The sequence below is a fragment of the Rhinatrema bivittatum genome, chromosome 8 (genome assembly GCF_901001135.1).
Source record: "Rhinatrema bivittatum chromosome 8, aRhiBiv1.1, whole genome shotgun sequence".
In the NCBI taxonomy this organism is placed as follows: domain Eukaryota; kingdom Metazoa; phylum Chordata; class Amphibia; order Gymnophiona; family Rhinatrematidae; genus Rhinatrema; species Rhinatrema bivittatum.
In genome coordinates, this window is record NC_042622.1 from 74996689 (window position 1) to 75021707 (window position 25019).

General features: G+C 44.4%; 1 protein-coding gene across 3 annotated transcripts in view; it reads left to right on the forward strand.

The window, feature by feature from the left end:
* Positions 1-25019, forward strand: part of TRPC4AP (transient receptor potential cation channel subfamily C member 4 associated protein) — a 156081-nt gene that overhangs the window by 60321 nt on the left and 70741 nt on the right. For all 3 annotated transcript variants that reach the window (XM_029610934.1, XM_029610932.1, XM_029610933.1), the window contains 2 exons: positions 620-821; positions 1517-1705. In XM_029610934.1, the coding sequence (XP_029466794.1) occupies positions 620-821; positions 1517-1705 (391 nt within the window). The remainder of the gene's footprint in view (positions 1-619; positions 822-1516; positions 1706-25019) is intronic.

Here is a 25019-nt window from a genome sequence, read left to right on the forward strand (position 1 = left end):
AAAATCATTATGAGGCCTGTGTCGCATACTTGTAAGCCATACAGAGGTCCTGCACTGTCCCTCAGATTGGTTTCTTAGTTAACAAAGAAGCCTGTGGGGGAAGAAGGAGCAGGACCACCATAGGAGTTATGAGGCTTCACCTCAAGCAGGGTAAAAGCTCAGGGCAATTAAAATAATAATAATAATAATAATAATAAAACAAAAGAAAAACAGATGTTGAGAACAGGTTGAAATGAATAAAGTTTAAGGAGCAAAGATGAAGAATTTATTTTCAATTCAGAAATTGGAATATGCAATTTTTGAAAATAACATAGTTCATGCATAATTTTATTTTTGTTTCATAATTGACAAATAGAGCTAGCAAGAGTAAAGCATTGCTATCTTCTGCACTTTGTTTTTATAACTTAAATATGCTATTTTCAAGTAGTTTAAAAGGCACAAGGATTAGTGCTATAATTTCCTCCTAAAATATTTTTCTGATGTCAGTACTGCCAACATGGGATGTCTGGAGGGAGTGCGAAGAATGAAACAAGATGTAAAGTTTTGAATATAGTTTCTTAGCACCTCGATAATTAAGGGTTAGGCATGACTCTTTGACTTCTTTGGCTGTTCTTCACAGGAAATGATCCAGTTAGAGGACATCACCAACCTAGGGAGTCTGGTTTCCAACTTTGACCAGCAGCAGCTGGCTAATTTCTGCAGAATCCTCTCTGTCACTATCTCAGAACTGGATACGGGAAGTGATGATAAACACACACTTCTGGCAAAAAACGCCCAGCAGAAGAAGAACTTGGGTCCCTCGCGGGCTGAAGTAAACCAAGGTAATCATATAAGTCTGCAGAAGTTAGTGGAGTAAAGGATGGGCCTTTATGTCAAGTAGTTTGCTAAAGAAAATTTAATCTAAAGCAATGGTTCCCAACCCATTCATAGACCCTCCCCTTGCTGGTCTGGTTTTTAGGATTTCCACAGTGAATATGCATAAGATATATTTTGCATGTATTGCAGACTTGGTGCATGGAAACACATATCAATCATTTTCATTCTGAATGTCCTGAAGAAAGACCTGGTTGAGCTTCTAGGACTAAGCTGGGAACCACTGGTCTAAAGCAGAGCTAGAACACCAACTGTCTATCTCTGTTTAAAAATTGGATCTTCAATGTTATAGTCCCAAGGATGGAACTGAAGGCTATTTAACTGTGCTCTGTGATTAGAGGTGTTGGTTAAATAATTGCCTACTGGCAGTAAGTTGTAACTGAGTGAGTGCTAATAACAAAACAAGATCTAGAGGAAGAGAGCAGGAGGGAGAGAAACCAGGGACACCGCTTGGGACTTGTGCTGTGTATTGATCTCTGAGACAATAGCAGTAAAAATTAATGGATGTGTGAGGTGTCCTTGCTTTATTATATTCTGTTGCACAGTAAGACAGATAGCTCCTCTCCATATGTTGGCTATGAAGAGCCCAGAGTGATTCATGATTTTTAAACATTTTTTTTAATCTTTTGGTTCTTGGTTATAGCCACACTGCTTAATATTCCTGGCTTCATTGAACGCTTATGCAAGCTGGCCACACGAAAGGTATCGGAGAGCACAGGAACATCCAGCTTCCTGCAGGAATTGGAGGAGTGGTATACATGGCTGGACAACGCTCTGGTACTGGATGCACTCATGCGCGTAGCCAGTGAGGAAGCAGAACAGAGCAGCACAGGTACATGCTGTCATATTGAGGCTTCATCCATCCTATTTTAGCAAGTATATGCAGCCCAATGTCCCCTTTATTGCAAGTACACTGTTTTAACCTCAGGGACCCAATTTTGATTCTTATCAATGAAGGTATGCTCTAGTTTTAGGGTCCCAATCCTGTCTCCTCTCTCTGCAGGTACTTGTTCTGATGTTGGGATTTGATCAGGCTGGATTTGTCAATAGACACACTAGGCCTATGCCTAGGGCAGCAGGCTGGTTGAAGACTTATTGTATTCTAGTTGTGCTTAATTTCACTCGGCAGACAGCAGCCCTCTGCTTCTTGATCCATTTCCTCCTCTCCCTGGCAACCTTTGGGAACAGGAAGGGAGAGGGGCGAGTCTAGAGCAGGCATAACAGAATAAAGAACTGCTCTGCTTCCTGCATCCCTGTCCTTCTGTCATTCATGGACATTCAGGGAGGGGAAGGCGTGAGCATGGAACAGACAAAGGGAATCATTTTGGGGAGGTTAGGAGGGGCTGAGTGGGAGATCATTGGAGGGGTGAGGATAGATTCTGGTGCATGAGAGGGTATCAGATGGAGATGTGTTTGTGTAAGAGAGGGGAGCAAGCAGATAGAGCAGTATGTGGGTGATAGAGGAAGGAATTTCTGCAGGTGTATATGTATGCCAGGTTAGATGGAAAATTAGAGAGGGGATGGAAGGGGGAGCAGAACCAGAACACAGTAGGAACACATGCCACCTCCTTCTCCTCACTGTAATTCATATCCTCCTCTTAATATTTGATTCTGTCTCTAAGATCCTATAACCTTTCTTGCTTCCTACCTCTCTTTCACAGATCGTAGAACCCCTTCCCCCCCCAAAAAAAAACCCCTCCCTCCTCATTACAGCCCTGCCTCAATCTCCGAACAGTCCCTCCCCATTTTTCTCCTTTTCACTATCATTCCCCCCTTCCCTGGTCCTCTCACCCTTGCCATGTTCTCTTCCCATTCCTGAATCTCCTCCCTTTACTGATATTTTTGTTACCTAATAAAAAGAAAATAAATTAGACACAAGCAAGTTTGGAAAACTACTCTATTTGTATAATGTATAATAAAAAATGAAATGTTTATCCGTGTGCTTCAGAATTCTCAATTTTCCCACAGAACCTACCCCTGAGCTGCTGCAGCAGATTGTGGGGCTTTGCCTTAGACCACCTACTCCCTATTGTTGAACCTTACATGGGTGGCAAGATCCTAAATCTATTACTAGGTCTGATCCTTTAAACTTTGCAGCAAGATTTAAAGATCATCTCAGGAACATTTTTATTCTGTTTTGCATGATTTCTTTTCATCTGCATTTTCATTGCCTCTTCTCAGAAAGCCATTATGCCTTTCTTCCCTTTCTGTTGGGTCTCTTAAAGTAGCTTGCATGACAGCCATTTTTCCTACTCTTTCTTCTAGCTCTCCTCCTGGAGCCATCGTGAGTTTGCTTCTGTCTGTCCTTATTTGATATCACAAATAGGATACGAAGAGGTCACATGAGGATCCAAGTGTTGAATTTCAAAAATAAGGACTTTGTCAAAATAGGGTCATACCCGGAGGAAGAATTAGAAGATTGGGAGAAAATGGAGGAAGTAGAACAACAGTGAGCCAAATTTAAAAGTGAGCTATTTGAGGGAACAATTCTATATGATACGAAAGTAAACAAAAGGAAAAATAAACTGATCTGGTTCTCAAAAGAAGTGGTTGAAAAAATAAAGGCAAAAAGAACAGCATTCAAGAAGTGCAAAGATTCCAAGTTGAAGAACACAAGGAAGAATATCTGAGGGAGACTAAAAGTAATCAGGAAAGAAAAAGGCCAAGCGGAAGAAAGCGCTGCCAAAGACGTAAAGAGAGGTGACAAAACATTTTTCAGATATATTAGCGAAAGGAGGAAGGCTTGAGGTGGGATAGTACAATTGAAAGATGACAAGAAGCAATGTGTGGAGAAAGATGAAGAAGTAGCAGAAATATTTAACAAATACTTCAGTTTAATGTTCACTAAAGGACTGTTGCTGATAGACAAGACCATGGATGTTAATGACTTAGAGGCAACCCAGTTTACAGAAGAGAAGGTAGGGGAAGAGCTAAGAAACCTGAAAGTGGACAAGGCCATGGGGGCAGATAAGGGAGTTCACAGATGTGCTGGCAGATCCACTGAAAGATCTGTTCAATAACTCCCTGAAAATGGAAGTGGTGCTACATGATTAGAGAAGAGCGGTTGTAGTCCCGCACCACAAGAGTGGTAGCAGAAAGGATGCTAGAAACTACAGGCTGGTTAGCCTCATTTCAGTGGCGGGAAAATTAATGGTGACATTGCTAAAGGATAGGGTAGTGAACTATTTACAATGCGGTGGGTTGCTGAACTTGAGGCAGCATAGATTCACCAGGGGAAGGTCCTGCCAAACAAATCCAGTTGACTTTTTTGTTTGGGTGATTAGAGAACTGGATCAAAGAAGAGAGTGTTCAATGTGATTTACTTGAATTTCAGCAAAGCTTTCGATAAGGTCCAGCATAGGAGACTCATGAATAAAATGAGAAGCTTGGGTGTTGACTCTGAAGTGGTGGAGTGGATTAGTAACTGGTTGACTGAAACAATGTATAATGATAAATGGTACCCACTCTGAGAGAACAGTGTTAAGGATTGGTTTTGGGACCGGTTCAGTTCATTCTCAAAGGACAAGCAGGTTGGTAGTCCTCACATATGGGTGACATCACAGGATGGAGCCCAATCACAGAACACTTTTGTCAAAGTTTCTAGAACTTTGACTGGCACCTACTGGGCATGGCACTAAACCTACAGCTAGCAGGGGTTCCCCTTCAGTCTTCTTTTTGCCATGCGGGTTAAGGAGCTCCACAGAGATTCCTGACAGGAATTTTCCTCACGGGAATTACTGCAAACTTTCATACCCCACAGGGGTCCCCCTTTCAAATTTTTGCTTCCACGTGACTCCGGTATGTTTTTGTGTTTTTTTTTACCCGATTCAGGTCGATTCCCGTCAAGTTTGGCCTTCGCGGCCTACTGGCCATTGACCGCACCACGGCTCAATTTTTCAAAGGCCATGGCATCAGGGTTCCGTCGGTGCCCTGACTGCGCTCGCACCATGTCCATAACAGACCCCCATAAAGTCTGTGTAATGTGCCTCGGGTGTGAGCATGATGTCCTGTCTTGCACCAAATGTGCCTTAACACCAAAAGGTCGCAAAGCCAGAATGGAGAAAATGGAACTTCTCTTCCGTTCTCAAACTCCGATGCCATCTATTGCTTCGATGTCATCTGAATCGGCGCCGTCCACTTTGCGCCAGCATCGGGCACCAGCCGGTGTCCATCCGGCATCAATGACCTCCCGGCCATCAACTACCTCTACTCCCCCTCAGGACCGAGGGGATCGTAGAGAGAAGCATCGGCATCGACACCGAAAGCCTCGGACCATCAATGAAGGAAAATAATCGACCTCGCCATCGTCCGAGCTGCCATTGAAGAAACCCCGTCCAGAAAAGGCATCGACCCTTTCTGAGACCGGGTCTCCGAGGCAACCCTCACTCAGACAGGTATTGGGAGCCGCGACTCCACCTTTAATGGTGGTCCATCTGGCTACGCCTCTGCCTCCTTCTTCCCTTCCCTTCCGGAGCTGGGGCTGGTTGCTCCAGGTCTCCGTGATGAGCTGGACCCGGATGGTTCAGGAGGCCATCAACAAGGCGATGCAAAGGTTCCAGGTTCCTCCGATGCCGACCCCCGGCACCAATTGCGGAACCGATCACCGATCCCATTCCGGCAGCACTAGCACCGCTACCCTCAAGAATGGAAGCGCTTATAGCCGCTTTTCCACTGATGGACCCTGGGTCACCGATGGCTCTGGTGCCTTCTCCACTTGCCCTGTCATCAGGAGGAGAAATACCGTTCCGTCTTCCTCCCTCGGGAGTCCTGCCGATTCCTCAACCATCGGTGCGGCCATCGGCAACACTAATCCGTCCATCGATGCCCTCGATGCCTTATCGGTGCCCTCGATACCTTCATCGGTGCCTCCAGTAGCTCCCTTGATGCCTTCAGAGCCTAGACTGGGACCTTCTGGAATACCTTCATCCCATCCCTCTCAGGTTCCTAGAGGGACAGGTGCTGATCCCTATGACACTTGGACTGACTATTCGTCTCCAAACACCGATGATTTACCATCACCACCGTCTCCTACTGAAAGCAGAAAGCGTTCTCCTCCAGAGGACTTATCCTTCATCAATTTTGTGAAGGAAATGTCTGAGTTGGTTCCCTTCCAATTACATGCGGAGCAAGACGATAGACATCAAATGATGGAACTTTTACAATTTCTGGAAGCTCCCAAAGAAATCACCTCGATCCCTGTCCATCAAGTACTTTTGGATCTTCTCAAGAAGAATTGGGAACACCCTGGTTCGGTAGCACCAGTCAACCGGAAAGCAGATACCACATACTTGGTCCAGTCAGCTCCAGGGTTCCAAAAACCTCAACTGGATCACCAATCTATGGTGGTGAAATCTGCCCAAAAGAGAGCATGACGCTCAAAGCCCCATTCTTCCTTCCCTCCAGGCAAGGAGCAGAAATTCCTGGATGCCATTGGTCGGCATGTCTTCCAGGGATCAATGGTTATCTCTCGGAACGCATCTTACCAGCTTTATATGACCCAGTACAACAGGGTTCTATTCAAGCAAATATATGACTTTGCGGAGTCTCTCCCTCAGCAATTCCAGGAACAACTGCAAGCCCTAGTTCACAAAGGTTTTGAAGCGAGGAAACATGAAATAAGGTCCTCTTATGACATCTTCGACACCGCTTCCAGGGTTTCTGCAGCTGCTATTTCTGCAAGAAGATGGGCCTGGCTTAAGTCTCGGACTTGCGCCCTGAAGTCCAGGACAGATTGTCCGATCTGCCTTGCATTGGAGACTCTCTTTTTGGCACAACTCAAGGAGCATCATGAGACCCTTCGCCAACTCTCTCTCTCTGATGCCTTCTGAATATTCGACCAAACAACCATTTAGGAAGGACTCCAAAAAGTCGTTCTATCGTCCAAAGAAGTCCTATCCACCACCATCTAGAGCTCACTCTACGAGGCCTTTCTAAAAGGTCCAGTCCAGACAACCTCGTAAGCAAAAACCACAAGCAGCTCCTCAGCCGGGCCCTGCTTCCGGTTTTTGACTCGTGCATAGAGAGCAGCAGCCAGCTTCCACTACTGCATGTACTAGTGGGAGGTTTCACCATAGTCGCTGGCACCGGAGGAGGCCTGCAGTCAGGGGGGCTAAGAATGATATCCCCAGGCAGCAAGGTAGCTCCTTCTCTATTTGCTACAGCGGGGCATTCGCACCCCTTTTCCACCAACATCGAGGTAGCGAAGCAATCGATCCTCTTGTCCGGAAGGTAATTCGGGTGCAGGGGGGTAAACCCGAAGCTTTCTTTTACGTTTAGCCAGCATCTCGTAGAGGAAATAAAAATCAATGAGGAGCGATTTCGCAGTGCGTCCTCTCACACCGCCATCTTGGCTAGGATTCCTCGGCCAGGGTTGCCTCTTTCTCCAGTTTTGTTCCTCTTATCTTTAGAATCTTTCCTGAGGGCTCCAAAGCAGTGCAAGGATATCCAGGGTCTCCAGATGGGTACTTTGGCTTTTTTTTTTAATTTACGTTTTTTTGAGGTTTTAAGCAAAAACTTGCACAACTGTAAACAGACTTTGTAAACATATGAAAATACAAAGAAACAGTCGGCACAACATAGTGAACAGATCCCTTCCCCAACCCTCCTTCAGGGTAGGGAAATACCAGAACAGATTCAGTGATATCAATATAGTCCACAATGTCTCAAAATATAAGCCAGTAGAACACAGCAATGCTGCTTTTCATGTCCATAGTTCTCCCATAGTTGAACGTAGATGCACAAGCCTAAACAGATACCACTCACATTTCCCCCGTTATATTAGATCACAAAAGTGCAACATAATCGATGAAAGGTTTCCAGATCTTCGTAAAGGAGGTCATTCTATTGTATTTGGTTGCCGTTAAGGAGGCCAACTTATGGTACTGATGTAGTGTGTCAATAATGTCCTGAAGTCTCGGGATGTGATGCAACTTCCACCGAAGAGCTATTTGACTGCGTGCTGCAATAAACATTTGAATATAAACGGTTGTTGTGTTTTATTAACAATATCAGGGAATATTTGCAATAATGCTATGTCAGATGGTACCAATAAAATTCCCAAGAGGGTACTCAACCAAGTAAACACTTCATCTCACAGGTTCTTAATCAAGGGGCACTCCCACCATAAATGCATAAACGTACCCTGTTCTCCACATACCCGCCAACAGGAATCCGGTATTGAAGGGTAAAATCGGTGAAGCTTAACCGGAGTAAGATACCATCTATATATTATCTTGTAGCAATTTTTCTGCATACATGCGGAGATAGAACACCGCTTAGCATTGCTAAAAACCTCACCCCAGGTCTTCATCCCCAATTGTCTGCCCAAATCAGATTCCCACTGGGAGATGAACTTACATTGTTCTGGCGAGATAGGAAATAACAATTGATACAACTTAGATATTGAGCCTTGGAGCCTATCACTATATAAACAATAAGTCTCCAACAGCAACCATCCCATACGTAGGGAGCCATCCCTCTGCAATCCCTGCACATAGTGGGACACTTGTGCATACCCCAGAAAGTCATGATGGTCGAGTTGAAATTGGGCGAAGAACCTGTCCCTAGGGATAATAGAACCTCGGGATAAGAGGTGTCCAATTGTGGTGATCCCTGATTCCCGCCAGTGTTGTAGGCGTTGAGTTTGATAACCAGCAGGTAGGCAAACGTTATGTAGTAAGGATGTTTGGTAAAAAAAATTTATGATCCCCAACTAAGGGCGTCTGTTATTAGCCCAAACGCGTTTGGTAAAGGCTAACATCCAGGGAATGGCTTGTACACATCTCCAGGTAGCACGAGGCTGCCATGGGATTGCTGACAGCGCCAAGGGTCCCACTACCTGCTGTTCTACAAGTGCCCACTGCTTTGGGGCTACTCGGCGATGTATATCCAAGATGGCTCGCAGTTGCGAAGCGGCATAGTATCCTAATAGATTAGGGACACCCAAACCCCCTTGTGTTTTTGGCAAATATAATACCTGGTGTGCTAATAGAGGTGGGCGACGCCTCCAAATAAAATAAAAAAAAATGTTTGTGCCAACTGCGCAAAATCGGGGAAGGGATATACACTGGTAGAGATGAGAAAAGATAAAGCAATTTTGGTAGAATAGTCATTTTGGCAATGGAAATCTGACCTAGCCAAGAAAAGCTTCTCTTATTCCAACTGCTCATATCCAGAGTGAGTTTATCAATAAGGGGGAGACAGTTTAAAGAGTAGAGGTCCGGCAGCTTAGCGGATAATTGTACTCCCAAGTATTTGATATGAGATTTGGCCCACTTGAATGGGTAGCGCTCCTTTAAAGTCTGAACTAAGGTGGGATTCAGGTTGATATTAAGTAACTCCGATTTTTCAAAGTTCACTTTGAGACCTGCGACCTTGCTGAACTGATTCAGTTCCCGCATTACTCCCTGTAGGGATGGTACGGGGTCTGTTAATGTTAGTAGCACGTCATCTGCGAATAATGACAGTTTGTACTGGTTCCCTCCTAAGTTGACCCCCCTGAATATCGGGCGAAGATCTGATCTTGGTAGTCAGGGGTTCAAGATAAAGAGCAAAATGCAAGTGTGACAAGGGGCACCCGTGCCTGGTGCCTCGTCCAATGTCAAACGCAGAGCCATATCTCTTGTTTACCTTAACCCTCGCTTTGGGATGATCATATAGTTTTTGTATCCAGTTAATGAAGTAAGGCCCAAATGCTAACTTTTGCAAGGTGAGAAACAAGAACGGCCAGTGAACTAAATCAAACGCTTTTTCAGTGTCGATGGAGTAGCACCGTCTGTTCCCGTTCTCTAAGGGCCCACCATATTAGATTGAGCACCTTGCGGATATTATCTGCCGCCATGCGCTGTGGCACAAAACCTGCTTGGTCGGAGTGCACCAGGCAGGGTAGATATCGATTAAGTCGTAATACTAAAAGCCTAGCCAAGATCTTAAGATCAACGTTAATGAGGGAGATTGGTCTAAAGGAGCTACAGAGTGTAGGATCCCTCCCAGGCTTTGCAAGGACTATAATACCGGCCACATTTGCCTGCGATCCAATATTCCCATCCTCCCAAAGGCTATTATAATATTGAGCAAGCGGTTCCGCCACCGTATTAGCACATTTTTTGTAGTAGGCCCCAGAGAACCCATCAAGTCCTGGTGCTTTACCTAGCTTAAGAGATTTAATAACAGATACTACCTCCTCTGCTGTAATAGGGGCCTCCAAAGGCAAGACAATATCTCGCAGGTAGTCCGCTATATCAGACTGCTGGATGTTCGTCTGAGCGCTATATAGTGTGCGGTAGAAATCCGAAAAGATCTCTCCACCGCAAGACCGGGAAACAGCTCCAGATGGGCCGTGACTCCTCGAACTCCAGACGGGCAGCAGCCTCTGAGCCCCAGGCAGACCGCACCATCAACCGGGACCCACACCAGAGGTGAGCCTCCTGCGACCGCGGCCCTAGCCCGCACACACGACCAAGGCCACCTCCTTCCACTGCCCCAACGAGACCCCGCCCACCTACACTCCCCAGGCGGCAACATGGGACCTGATTGGGGCATTTTTTTAAATCCCCTAATGCGCGTGACAAAGGGGCCTGCCCCTTGTCGTGCCCCTTCAACCACATCACCGACGAAAACCCATGAATCCTGATGAACTCGACCCGGCCCTACATCTACTGACGAACGGAAGACGAGACCAAACACTCCACCGTCCATTGAACCACCATCTCCAACCCCAAATCTATCGACCCCCACCTCTTTGACCAAATCCAAAGAACCACCAACCTCCAGATCAATTCGCCGCTCCAACCAACAGAAAGCACCCAACCACACAGGACAGCATGCAAACCAACTCTCCTCCTAACCAACCTCCCACAACCCTTCTTTCCCTACAATTACCCCACTGCCCCAAGAGAACTGCACACACACAGTCCAGCTCCCACCTCCGACCCCATACCCCAAGAACCACATACCCCAACAAATCATCCACCCCTCACTTCCAACAACCTAAAATGTACTCCACTCCCTCAAATACACCAAACCATAGGCAACGAAGTCTGATAAACATCCCATTCACCGAATCCATAAAAAGCCTACTCTACCTAACCTTCCTCCTCATAAACGCACAAGCCCTCACTAAGAAATTCATACTTATCTCAGACATCCTCCACGGCCAAAACCCAGACTTCATCGCAGTAACCGAAACATGGTTCAAAAATACCGACCAAGTAATAACGAACCAATTAACTAACAACTCATATGACCTATTCTCAATCCCAAGGAAATCCAGACGAGGAGGTGGACTATTATTAATCATCAAAAAACACTTCAACATGAAACTAATTCCCCACTCTCTACCCCAGCAATTCGAATTGGCTCTCTTCGATTCAGACAACCTCCAGATCTGCCTAGTCTACTGTCCCCCCAAACTTCTCGACAAAGACATATCACCTCTCATTGAATTCTTCATATCCAATATCAACAACAAAAAACCTACAATCATCCTCGGAGACTTTAACCTCCACACCGACGTCACCCCTCTCTCACAATCATGCCAAACACTACTGGACATACTAACAACCCTCCAATTTACCCAAATTGTCAACAACCCAACACACAAAGCAGGGCACACTCTGGACCTGATCTTCACAAATGACAACTTCTTTTCAAACTCAACCATAACTTACAATCAAGTCCCATGGTCAGACCACTTTCCACTAAAGTGCAAGACACATGCCAACTCTATCAACAAGACTGAAACCAATAAAACACGCTCCTTCAAATACAGACCACCCTTCTCACCAGATCTTCTCCAACACGAACTAGGAAAACAGCTGTCAAACATAGATCTCTCCAACATAACCAACGCCACCCAATCTTGGCAACAAATAACAACTGCAAACACCATAAACCCGGAGAAAACAAAAATAATCAAATCAAACAAACAAAACAACAACCACTGGTTCAATCCACAACTAAAGGAGACCAAAACTACATTAAGACGAAGAGAAAAAGAATGGAGGAAAAACAAATGTCAACACTCGAAAGATACCGCACACACCTCGCCTACTATAAAAGTCTAATAAAACAAGGCAAAAAAAGAATATTACAGTAAAAAAAATCCCAAATTCCACAAATAATCCAAAATCCCTCTTCAACATATTTATTTATTTATTTAAATCTTTTCTATACCGTCGTTAAGAAGAATCCGTCACAACGGTTTACAATAGGGCACATAACATAAGGATGCTGAGATATATTAATTTACACAAGTGCTGTAATGATTCGGTACATAGTTTTCTAGATGCTATAATTGGTTTGTGATACATTACTGTCCAGGAATAATCAGTTTAAAAATAATTCTAACTTTATAAGTGTCAATTTCTCTTCTGGTGAAGAACGAGAAGGTAAAGTAAAAACAGATAGAAATACAGCTACACACCTTATTTGTTCATACCTCTCACTTCGCCTGCCTCACTGTTTCCCCTTCTCTATTTGGTAGGCTTGCTTGAATAGCCAAGTTTTTAAGCTTTTTCTGAAGGTTTTGTTGCCTTTTTGCAACCTTAACTCTAGTGGCAAGGTGTTCCACAGTACAATAGGATAAAGCATAAGCGTTGGCAAGTTAAATGTAAGACATTGATAAGACAGGCTAAGAGAGAATTTGAAAAGAAGTTCGCTGTAGAGGCAAAAGCTCACAGTAAAAACATTTTAAAATATATCCGAAGCAGAAAGCTTGTGAGGGAGTCAGTTGGACCGTTAGATGATCGAGGGATTAAAGGGGCATTTAGAGAAGATAAGGCCATTGCGGAAAGATTAAACGATTTCTTTGCTTCGGTGTTTACTGAAGAGGACGTTGGGGAGATACTCATTTCGGAGAAGGTTTTCATGGGTAATGATTCAGATGGACTGAATCAAATCACGGTAACCTAGAAGATGTGGTAGGCCTGATTGACAAACTGAAGAGTAGTAAATCACCTGGACCAGATTGTTTACACCCCAGGGTTCTGAGGGAACTTAAAAATGAAATTTCAGATCTATTAGTAAAATTTTGTAACCTATCATTATACCTGAAGACTGGAGGGTGGCTAATGTAACCCAAATATTTAAATAGGGCTCCAGAGTCGATCTGGGAAATTACAGACCAGTTAGCCTGGGTTTAAAAAAGGATTGGATAAGAGAAGTCCATTACCTGCTATTAATTAAGTTGACTTAGAAAATAGCCACGGCTATTACTAGCATCAGTAGCATGGGATAGACTTAGTTTTTGGGTACTTGCCAGGTTCTTGTGGCCTGGATTGGCCACTGTTGGAAACAGGATGCTGGGCTTGTTGGACCCTTGGTCTGACCCAGTATGGCATGTTCTTATGTTCCCATAAGATATGTGAATTCTCATGATTAAAGTACCCCTGTCCCTTCGTTTTAACAGACCTACCAACAACTTGCCCACTTTAGCAACTGCTTCCATGTTTTTGTGGAGGAGTCCCTCTTGTGAAGCTCTTCCAAGCTAGCAATTTCTTTTTCCAGCAACTGTTCCCTCATCTCACGGACCCTTTTAAGATGACTTGTGTAACTTATTATTCTACCACAGAAAACCTATGGGATGATAATTCTCGACGGTGTGAATCTCCCTAAAAGCATTAATCTTCTCCATAATCATGGTCTGGAAATCTGCCCATCCCAAAACGGAAACATTTACTGCCATGCACGCTCAGTTGATAAGGTTTGTGAAAGATAAATTCCCAGCTCTGGGGGGAGTGAGAGAGGTGGTCAGTGGAAGCTGAGAGGCACCCGTTTGAACTGCCTGGAGGCAGTAAAGAGACATTCCATCTTGCTCTGCGACTCGGTGAGAGAGAGCCCGGACCGAGTGGGAGGTCCCGACTGGTGACGTCATCTGCGGGCGCCACCGGGAGACTACAAAATCGAGGGCACAGCGGCGACTGACCGGGGAGTGAGAGAGGTGGTCAGTGGAAGCTGAGAGGCACCCGTTTGAACTGCCTGGAGGTAGTAAAGAGACATTCCATCTTGCTCTGCGACGCGGTGAGAGAGAGCCCGGACCGAGTGGGAGGTCCCGACTGGTGACGTCATCTGCGGGTGCCACCGGGAGACTACAAAATCGAGGGCACAGCGGCGCGCAGCCGAAGCCGCGCGCCAAAGGGGCGCGCCCCTGGTAAAAAATTTTTCTCTTTTGCTTCTCCTTCTTAAATGTCTTGTTTGTTTCCTTTGGTATAATGGGGAGGAAGCGGAAAGCTAAGAATTATACATCCTCACCAATAACATCAGTGCCGAGAAAGTCGGGACCCATGTAATACGTTTGGGTGAGTCCATTGGTGAGGACGTTCTAGAAGGGAACTCACAACTGGGAGTTTCCTTAAGTCCTAGGTCCCCACAACCTCCTATTCAGCCAAAAAGGGAAGCTGCACTTGAAGGTAGTATAGGTACGGACCTTATGGGTAGCAGTACCCCTGATAATCTAGGGGATATTGAACCAGGAAGGAATGTACAATCAGCAAGTTTAAATATGAGGGAGGAGGGAGTAGTTGCTAATACTAAAGTTCAATGTCCACAGATAATATTTGATCCAAAGAATGAGGTATTAGACAATGAAGCAGAACCAGAAAATGTATCATTATTAGATTTATGGAGGTTAACAACTAAAATTGATAAGAAATTATCTAGCTCTATCACTAAGATTCATACTTTCTCATTGGAAACGAGGGGAAAGTTTATGGACCTAGATGATAGGACTAATAAAATAGAAGAGATACTTGGGAACCTGAACCCCTCTGTGAGCACTTTGCAAGCCACAAGTGCAACTTCTATAAAGGACAGCCTTGTATTGCATAATAGAATTGAAATGCTTGAAAAGATTTGCGGTCATGTAACTTACGTTTGTTAAATTTTCCTATATCCAGATTCATGTCTGCTTTTGAATTATATAAAAAATATGCAGTAGAGATTTTGTCCTTTGATCCCATGCAAATCCCTATACTCTCTAAGATGTATTATATACCAAAAGGAAGTACACTAAAGGCACCAGAAGGAGGAATTGATATAATGGAAAGTCCAGGGGTCTCTACCTTTTTAGAGGACTCCATGGACAATATAAATACCAGGGCAACTTTGTTAATTTCTTTCTCTTTAAGACAAGAAAAAGACCTGTTCTTCTCAAAGTATTTTCAGCATAAAGATCAAAACTTTTGTGGACAGAAGTTACAGGTCTTTCCTGACGTCTCTCGTGCTACTCAAGCACGACGGAAGCAGTTCTTGTCTTTTAAACAATCACTTATAGAGATTGGGGCCAGTTTTTACTTAAAATTCCCCTGTAAGTGCCAGATAATGTACCAGAATAATAAATTTGTATTTACTGATCCAATACACTTTGAGCGGTTTTTAAGGGATAAAACTTCAATTAATGTATGATGGTAAATAGTAAAGGTTGTAATATAGTAATGTTTCAGCTTAACAGACCCGTAACACACTCCCCCTTGATGTGGGCTAGATAACCTTTAATTTATGGTATGAAATTGTATGGAAATGTTAAGTTCTTTGGAATTCCTGATTATATCATTTGGTTGTAAATGTTATATTCAATAAAAAATAAATTAAAAAAAAAAAAAATTCCCAGCTCTGTGGGGCTATGGTCTGACAAATAGGATAATACATCTGCCTCCACGACTCTGCCCATCAAGTTTTCAGAGCACAAGAAATAATCTAAATGACTGTAAGTGTTGTGAACAGTTGAGTAGCTGTGCAGTCTCTGCTGCTAGGGAACTTGCTCCTCCAGACATCTACCAAATCTACCCCTTGCACAAGGGAGCTAAGCCCCCTTATTGGGGTCAGATCCTCCTTAGCAGGATCTATCCAAAGCCAGCTACGGCATTCTAGTCTCCCACCTCAGGGATGGGATGCATGGAGAACTTGGCCACCATTATTTTCAGCTGTTCATAAAAGATCTTCTGATTTTCATTTGACCTATAGACATTCAACACCATTACCACCAACTGCTCATATAGAGTCCCTTCAATAAAAATGCACCTGCCCTCTGGATATTTTTGTAACTTGTGAACCTTCAAGGGCAACATACCTCTCTGCTCTCTTAGAGTTGTTTGATGCATAATACACCATTCTCTTAAAAGCTCTTCATGCTCTTTGTGAGGTGAGTCTCTTGTAGCAACACTATTTGTATCAATCGCTTTCTCAGATTATGGAATGTTTTCTTTTAATGGGAGAGGAGACACCCCGGACATTCTAAGACACCAAACTATTTTTAAAACTAGCCATAATCACGTAGCAGATAAATCAATTACCAGCGCAGACCAGTGGTCCTGCAGCTCACAGTTATGTGACTTCGAGACACAGACATGGAAAAGACATATCTGCCCATTTTTTTCAACCACACTTGGTGTGGCCAATGAGGAGCTATGAGGATCATGGTTCCCTTGTCCTGATGTAACTTCACGAGAGTCTTCGAGAGAAGTGGAAGTGGAGGGAATGCATATAGGAGACCGGTGGCCCACGAGAGGGAGAATGCGTCTCTTGGTTGTGAGAGTTGGCTGCAAGTAAGAGAGCAAATGTTCTCTACTTTGCGGTTGTGAGGTGACGCAAAGAGGTCTACGTGAGGATAACCCCCAACGTTGGAGTATTGAGTTTGCTACTGTGGGGTTGAGAGACCACTCATGCGGCTGAAAGGTGCGACTCAGCTTGTCTGCCAACACATTGTCCACTCCCGGCAAGTAGGTGGCCCTGACAGGCGATCCCGAAACACCCTGAGAGCATATCAGATTGCTCATAGCTCCAGGAAATTTATTTGGTGTTTGGCTTCCTCTGGAGACGAAGCTCCTCGGGTTTGCAAAGTGGCAACATGCACTCCCCAACCGAGGTTGGAAGCATCGGTGGTAAGAGTTATTTGAGGATTTGGGGCCTGGAAGGGCAGGCCTTGGAGGAGATTGATCTGATTTTTCCACCAAGCTAGAGACTGACAAAGTGGGTCGGTAATATGGACAGTAGTTGATAGAGGTTGGACGGACTGAGTCCATTGTGACCTTAGAATCCACTGCATAACTCATGGCCAAGCAGGCCATAGGGGTAACATTTACCGAGGACGCCATGTGTCCTAGCAGAATGAGGAAATGGCGTGCAGTTGAGTGATGTTGAGACTGTAGCTGGTGTGCAAGAGAAATGAGAACGAGAGCTCGTTGTCGAGGCAGAAATGCCTTTGCTTGCAAGGTGTCCAAGTCTGCCCCTATGAAAGATAAAGTTTGAGATGGGGTAGACGTGGACATCTTGAGTCCTGAGGAATGCTGTTACTACTATGAGGCACTTGGTGAAGACTCGTGGAGCAGATGCCAGGCCGAATGGAAGCACTCTGTATTGATAGTGCTCTGGGCCTGCCAGGAATTGCAGAAATTTGCGATGAGATGGGAGTTATTGCGATATGTGTGTAAGTGTCCTGGAGGTCTAGAGAGCAGAGCCAGTCTTCTCTTTGCAGAAGAGGAAGGAGGGAACCTAAGGTTACCATCTTGAACTTTTCTCGTTGGAGGTACTTGTTGACGGCACGTAGGTCCAGAATTGGACAAACGCTGCCCGACTTTTTGGGGATTAGAAAGTACCGGGAATAGAACCAGAGGCCCTGTTGGGAGTAGGGCACTGGTTTGATTGCTCTGGATTGAAGGAGGTGGGAGACTTCCTGATCCAGGAGTAACGAATCATCTGATGTTCCCCACATCAGCCGAGGTGGGGAAATCCGGTGGGACAGAGAGAAAATTCAGGTGATACCCTTGAGAGATTATGGCTAGGACCCACAGGTCCGAGGTGATTGTGAGCCATATGTTGTTGAAATGACACAATCAAACCTCCCAAAGCGACACAGGGAGATGATCTCATCACCCAGAAGGGAGGGGGATGCCGAGGGAGTGAGTTTGTGCCGGTAGAACAGCTTTCTTCCAGCCCAGCTGAAACATCGGGGCTTGAAAGACCGGAGGGATCATTTACATCTATGTCCCCAGTTTTTCGAGTGGAGGAAGGAAAAAAGGCTACAAGATATCCAAACGCATGAGCCCGGAGAAACTCAGATTGCACTGGCAAGGGGTGAGTTATTCATACCACCCCCTAAACCAGAAGTAATCACCCTGGATACCTTATGGGACTTGATGGTTGCAATTGGGAAACTAGTAAATGTATGTGAGATAAAGTATATTAGCCTGGACACTGAAATGCTGACTACTAAGAAAAACCAGGCCGGACAAATAAATGAGATGGGAGAAAAGCTAATTGAGATGGACTGTAAAGTTACACAAGTTCAAACGGTAAATGTGAACCTCATTAAAGATGTTGGATTATAGTCTAAAAGATTGGAATACCTTGAGAACTACTCTAAACATCTGAATTTGAGGTTTACTAACTTTCCTAGAGCTTTGGGGGAGAATACCCAAAGCACTTTGAAAAAGTATTTCAATGAATGTTTAAAGTTTGACGATGTTCAAATACCAATTGTTAATAAGGCTTTTTTTCTAACTAGATCCCTTAGAAAAGCTGGAGAAAATCACTTGGAAGTTTTGGAAAACTTGACCCAATTTATTGAAAGTTCCGATATTGAGGTTTTAGATAGAGGTACTTTATTAGTCTCCTTCATTTCTGAAGGGGATGTTAGTAAAGTAATGCATAGTTATTTCCTAAATATGGGTCTAGAATTTCATGGCCAGGCAGTAAAGATCTTCCCAGACTTGTCAAAACTGACCCAGGTTAGAAGAAGGGAATTTCTGAATCTTAGACCTCAGGTTTTGGCTTTAGGATATACATTTGTTTTAAAATATCCATGTCGTTGCTTAATAGGTCGTCAAGATGAGAAATTAGTGTTTACGGCTGTAGAACAACTTAAGTCCTTTTTGTATGCCAGAAGTGTGACTAGTTCCATCGCAATAGGCCAATAAGTCTGTCTGTTAAGAATATTGACAAAACACTAGGTCAATTTTTCCTGTAGGATTAGTATAATTTTGAACTCCTTTGTATTCCAGGCTAGGAGTCCCATACTTAGTTCTCTTCAAATTTAAGTACATGTACAATTAAATTGATTGTTTAAGCCATTTTTTTCTTGTTATATTTGATTGTAATGTAACATGAATAATACTTTGTAAAAAAAAAAAAAAAAAAAAAAAAGCAATAAAATATGAATTGGGGGGAAAAAAAAAAAAAAGGCAACCCTGGCGTGTCCCTCTATAAATGAAGAAATCTTAAGACATTTCTCCATTAACTACCACCGCTGCTAAGGGGTTAGCGTATAACAAATATATCCCATTCTTGGTTCGTGGTCAGATATAGCTATATTCCCAATTCCAGCCTCTTCTACTTGTGTAAAGCTAAATTCATAAATTAAAAATAATCTATCCTAGAGTATGTAGCATGTGCTCAAGATAAATGGGTGAAGTCTTTCTCCGCGGAATGTAACATTTGCGAAACATCTAAAAGTTGAAGCTCTGAAAGCAAGAAAGAAATGCCTTTCCATGGTCCCATTCTCGTGTCCTTTTGAATATAGCACCTATCCAGGAGAGGGTTGGCAGAAAGGTTGAAATCTCCCCCCATTATTACTATACCGTCCATTATGGGCAATATTTTCTGAATGATATGGCATAAAAAAAAGTGTGGTCATATTGATTGGGAGCATACAAATTGCATAGCGTTAGTTTGGAGCCTGCTATAGTGTCTGGTGTACTTGGGTGACCTGTAAGGAAATATTTTTGTGTGTTAATATTGCCACTCCCACTGACTTAGTAGAAGTCGATGCAAAATGTCATTGTCCCACCCAATCCCTGTGAAGCTTTGTGTTCTCTATCATTCAATTGCATCTCTTGTAGAAACACAATCTCAGTAGTCTGCTTTTTTAGTGAATCTCTAACTTTCTTACGCTTTATTAGGGTGTGAATACCACAACTATTCCAGGAGATTAATTTTTAGTGTGTGTTTACCCAATATTAAACTTTAAATATATTAAACGAAGACAATTTAGTGACCAGTCTTCGGGTGATCACCCCCCCCCCCCACCCCCGTTAGAGTGATCGCCCAATCTCCCTGTAGGCAAACAGAACCTTATCCACCTGTGACTAACCCTTAACAACTCTTTCCAAATTAGGCTAATATTAGTATCCATCCTCTCCTCCCTCCCCAAATCCATCCCCTTGCCACATTTTAGAACCACCCAACTAGAGATCACCATCTACACCCTAAGCTTATCCCAGGACAAGCAGGATGTAGTCCTCACATATGGGTGACGTCAGTAATGGAGCCCTAGTGCAGGAAAAACTTCTGTCGAAGTTTCTAGAAACTTTTGACTGGCAGCCTGAGGCTACTGAGCATGCCATGATATTCCCTGCCACAGGGGTCTCACTTCAGTCTTCGTTTTTCCGCGCTGCCATCGACATCGCGGACATAGGAGCCCTGTGAGTTCTCTCACAACTTTGACTAAAAAAGTCACTGATACTCTCAAAATCTTTTCCCCATTTGGGGTCTCACTTTGATTGCCACCGAACGGTGACAGAAAAAGTCTTTTTTGATTTTACATTTTCATATTTTTCTCTCAACTTTCCATCGATGGCCGTCGATGCAAACATGGCATCAGGCTTCAAAAAATGCCCAGCCTGTAACCGCACAATGTCCATAACGGATCCCCATTTGGAATGTGTTCGGTGCCTCGGAGAACAACATGAAATCTCTTCTTGTCAAAAATGCCAAGAGATGACTCCGAAAGGCAGAAAACTCAGGCAAGAAAAAATGGCACAACTTTTTCAAATTCAATCCGTGCCTTCTCCCTCGACGTCCACAAAATCATCACCAGTGGGAGTCACAAAGAAAATTCTTATCAAAAAACGACGCTCGGAGGGTTCCGGCGATGCCTCTTCACCAGCACCCTCCACATCATCGACAAGGTCAGGAACTGAGTCGAGACCCAAGCATAAGCATCGACGGCACCATTCCACGGTGTCCCCGTCGCTTCCTCCGCCAGAGGAACCGCTAGCTAAACGACAAAAATTGACCTCTGTTCCATCAACTTCCGTCTCCTCGGTTCCATCATCGGCGACATCGATACCGGATTTGACTACACTTATTAGACAAATTGTCACCGAGGCCTTAAAGGAACAAGTTCCAGCGCAATCGTCGATGCCGGCCACAACGCCGATGATGGAGGTTTCATCGATACTGGCTTCACAGCCGATGCCGACGGTTACGTCGATGCCGGCGGTATCACCGATGCCATCGATTCCGCTGATGTCCACATCGATATCGGTGACCACATCGATGACTGAGCCTTCTCAGGCATTAATCTCATCAGAACCATCGGTGCCTACGCCTCTCTCGTTGCTCCCGATTCCATCGGGACCAATATCATCGATACCATCCATTGTTGCATCGACAATTCCTATCTCAGTGTTTTTTCTTTTCTTACATCGACCATGCCATCTACTACACAGTCGATGTCTCTTTACACAATGGCACCATCCATACCTCCTCTCCAAAAACCATCCACATTGATGCACAAGTCATCGGGAAAGTTTAAGCATTCAATGCCAAAACCTTCAACTGCAGTCCCTGAAACTGCTAGTTTAGAAGCAGCACTGCATAGCCTCGTCACTAAGAGATACCAGGAGCTGTTGGCTTCCTTACCTACCAATCCAGTGCAGGAGGAGGATGGACAGGAAATTTCACCTGACCCACTGCAGGGACCTTCTGGTGTACCCCCACCTCAGAAAGACTACACCTGCTCCATACCAAACTCTAACTGATGATACTTGGTCTGATACTGCATCTGAGCCCTCATCAGAGGACTTTATGTCCGATCCTTCATCACCTCAGTCCAGAAAGCAGTCACCTCCAGAAGACCTCTCTTTTTCAACATTTATACAGGAAATGGCAGAGTCTATACCATTCCAATTACAAGCTGAAAAGGATGAGACACAACAGACCCTGGAAATACTACACTTTATAGATCCCCCTTAGCACAATATGGCTATTCCCATCCATGAAGTGCTTCTGCAGCTCCAATAGCGTATCTGGGAGCATCCCTGCACAACTCCTGCAGTAAACAAAAGGGTAGATTCTACGTATCTTGTACAACCTGCACTAGGATATCAGAAGACTCAACTACCTCACCATTCAGTTGTAGTTAAATCTGCACAAAAGAGGTCTCTGAGGACAAGGACCCATGCATCAATTCCTCCAGGAAAGGATAATAGGTTCTTAGATCAGATGGGTCGAAAAATATATCAAGGAGCAATGCTGAACTCTAAAATTTCAGCATACCATCTTTACATGACCCAACGCCAGAGAAATCTCTGGAAACAGGTTGAGGAATTTGTACTATCCCTGCCTGCACAACATCAAGAGGCAGCACAAAATATTATTCAGAAAGGTTTAGAAGCAGGGAAGCACGAGGTCAGAGTCGCCTACGATGCCTTTGAAACATCTTCAAGAATAGCTGCATCGGGCATTAGTGCCAGGTGGTGGGCCTGGCTCAAGGCCTTTGATTTAAGGCCAGAGATCCAGGACAAACATGTTGACCTTCCCTGCCAGGGAGATAATTTGTTTGGTACCAAAGTGCAGGACGCTGTTGCTCAGTTACGAGAGCACTCAGAAACCCTGAAGCAACTATCAACTCTCCCTCATGATTCTGCAACACATACAAGCCGCAGACCCCCACGTAGGGAGACAAAACGTCCATTCTACAGGCCAAGGAGATACTATCCTCCCACATCTAGACCAAGGCCTCCTAGGTCTCAACAAAGACCTCAAAAGAGACAGCAAAGGTCAGCTAGGCCCCAACCAGCTCCTCAGACAGGACCTGCCTCTGGTTTTTGAAATTCAATCCAGGGAACAGGGCCTATACTCCAATCCCCAATCCACCTTACCAGTAGGCGGAAGAATATCCAATTTTTACAACGATTGGACGTCAATAACATCCGATCAATGGGTCCTCTCAATAATAGATCAAGGATATCGCCTCAATTTCACATCACTCCCTCAGGATTTTCCACCGAGGTACTCTCATCTCACCGAAAATCACATACTCCATTTACAAACAGAATTATCCGCTCTTCTGAAAGCCAGGGCTGTGGAGCTGGTGCCACAGAGTCAGAAGGGCAGAGGATTCTATTCCCAGTATTTCCTCATTCCAAAGAAAACAGGAGGTCTACGCCCCATCCTAGATCTCAGAAATCTCAACAAATTCTTAAAAAAAGAAAAGTTCAGGATGGTTTCTCTAGGAACCATGCTTCCACTTCTGCAAAAAGGAGATTGACTTTGTTCTCTGGATCTTCAAGATGCTTATACACACATTCCAATATTTCCTCCTCATCGCAAGTACCTGCGCTTCACAGTAGGCCATCAGCATTTCCAATACAGAGTGCTGCCATTTGGCCTCGCTTCCGCTCCCAGAGTATTCCCAGAGTATTCACCAAATGTCTGGCAGTAATAGCAGGACACTTACACAAGCAAGGTGTTCATGTCTTCCCTTATCTAGACGATTGGCTCATCAGAAGTCAATCTCAGCAAGGAGTTGTAACTTCTCTAAATCACACAATTGCTGTACTTCACAAAATGGGGTTTCTGATCAATTATCAAAAATCCCACACTACTCCTTCTCATCTACTCCAATTCATAGGAGCAGAATTGAACACCATCACTACAAAGGCCTTTCTACCCGAAGATCGAGCAGAAACACTGTCCCTGTTGGCAAACTCAATTTACTCACGAAAACAAGCAACAGCGCATCAGTTTCTCACCTTACTAGGCCACATGGCCTCCACAGTTCGTCACTCCTAGGCAAGGCTCGCCATGCGAGTAACCCAATGGACTCTAAGATCACAATGGATCCAAGCCATTCAACCATTACATTATCCAATTCAAGTAACTCACCAACTACGTTCATCCCTACGATGGTGGGCGAACAAGGACAATTTACGAAAGGGCCTACCCTTCCAAAAACCAGTTCCACAGATAACCTTAACTACAGATGCATCCACCTTTGGTTGGGGAGCTCACATAGACACTCTCCAAACCCAAGGTACTTGGACAAAACTCGAAGCAACATTTCAAATCAATTTTCTGGAACTTCGAGCTATACATTATGCACTGCATGCGTTCAAGGACTGCCTTTCACACAAGACTGTTCTCATCCAAACGGAGAACACAGTAGCCATGTGGTACATCAACAAGCAGGGAGGTACAGGCTCATATTTCCTTTGTCAAGAAGCCGCACAAATTTGGGCCTGGGCCCTGACACACTCAATGTTCCTCCAGGCCACTTATCTGGCAGGCATTCACAACATAGTGGCAGACCGACTCAGTCGTCAGTTCCAACCACACGAATGGGCCCTGGATCCCTCAGTAGCGACCAGGATATTCCAACGTTGGGGACAACCAACAATAGACCTCTTTGCGTCACATCTGAATCACAAACATTCCTACACAAACAGAAAAACCAGCCAGCCAAGGACGCCTTTGCTCGCCCTTGGAACTCAGGCCTTTTATACACTTATCCTCCGATACCGCTCATAACCAAAACCCTAGTGAAGCTACAACAGGACAAGGGAACCATGATACTCATAGCCCCATATTGGCCTCGACAAGTATGGTTTCCCACACTTCTAGACCTCTCGGTCAGGGATCCCATTCGCCTGGGAATAGCTCCCACTCTCTTAACTCAAAATCAGGGTCGGTTGCGCCATCCCAACCTTCAATCCCTATCCCTGACAGCTTGGATGTTGAAAGCTTAATCTTACAACCACTCAGTCTTTCAACCCATATATCTCAAGTGCTTATAGCTTCACGAAAACCTTCCACTAGAAAGAATTATTCCTCCAAATGGAAGAGATTTACTTTGTGGTGCAGCCAGAAATCTATTGATCTTTTCACTTGTCCCACTACGTCTCTACTAGATTACCTATACCATCTTTCAGACTCTGGTCTTCAGACTTCATCCATAAGAGTTCATTTGAGTGCAATCTCAGCTTACCATGACAAGATGGGAGATGCACCTATATCCACACAACCTCTTGTCAGTAGGTTTATGAGAGGTTTAACTCACCTTAAACTACCAATTAGGCCTCCAGTCACAGAATGGGACCTGAATCTGGTTTTAACAGGACTAATGCATTCTCCTTTCGAACCCATAGATTCCT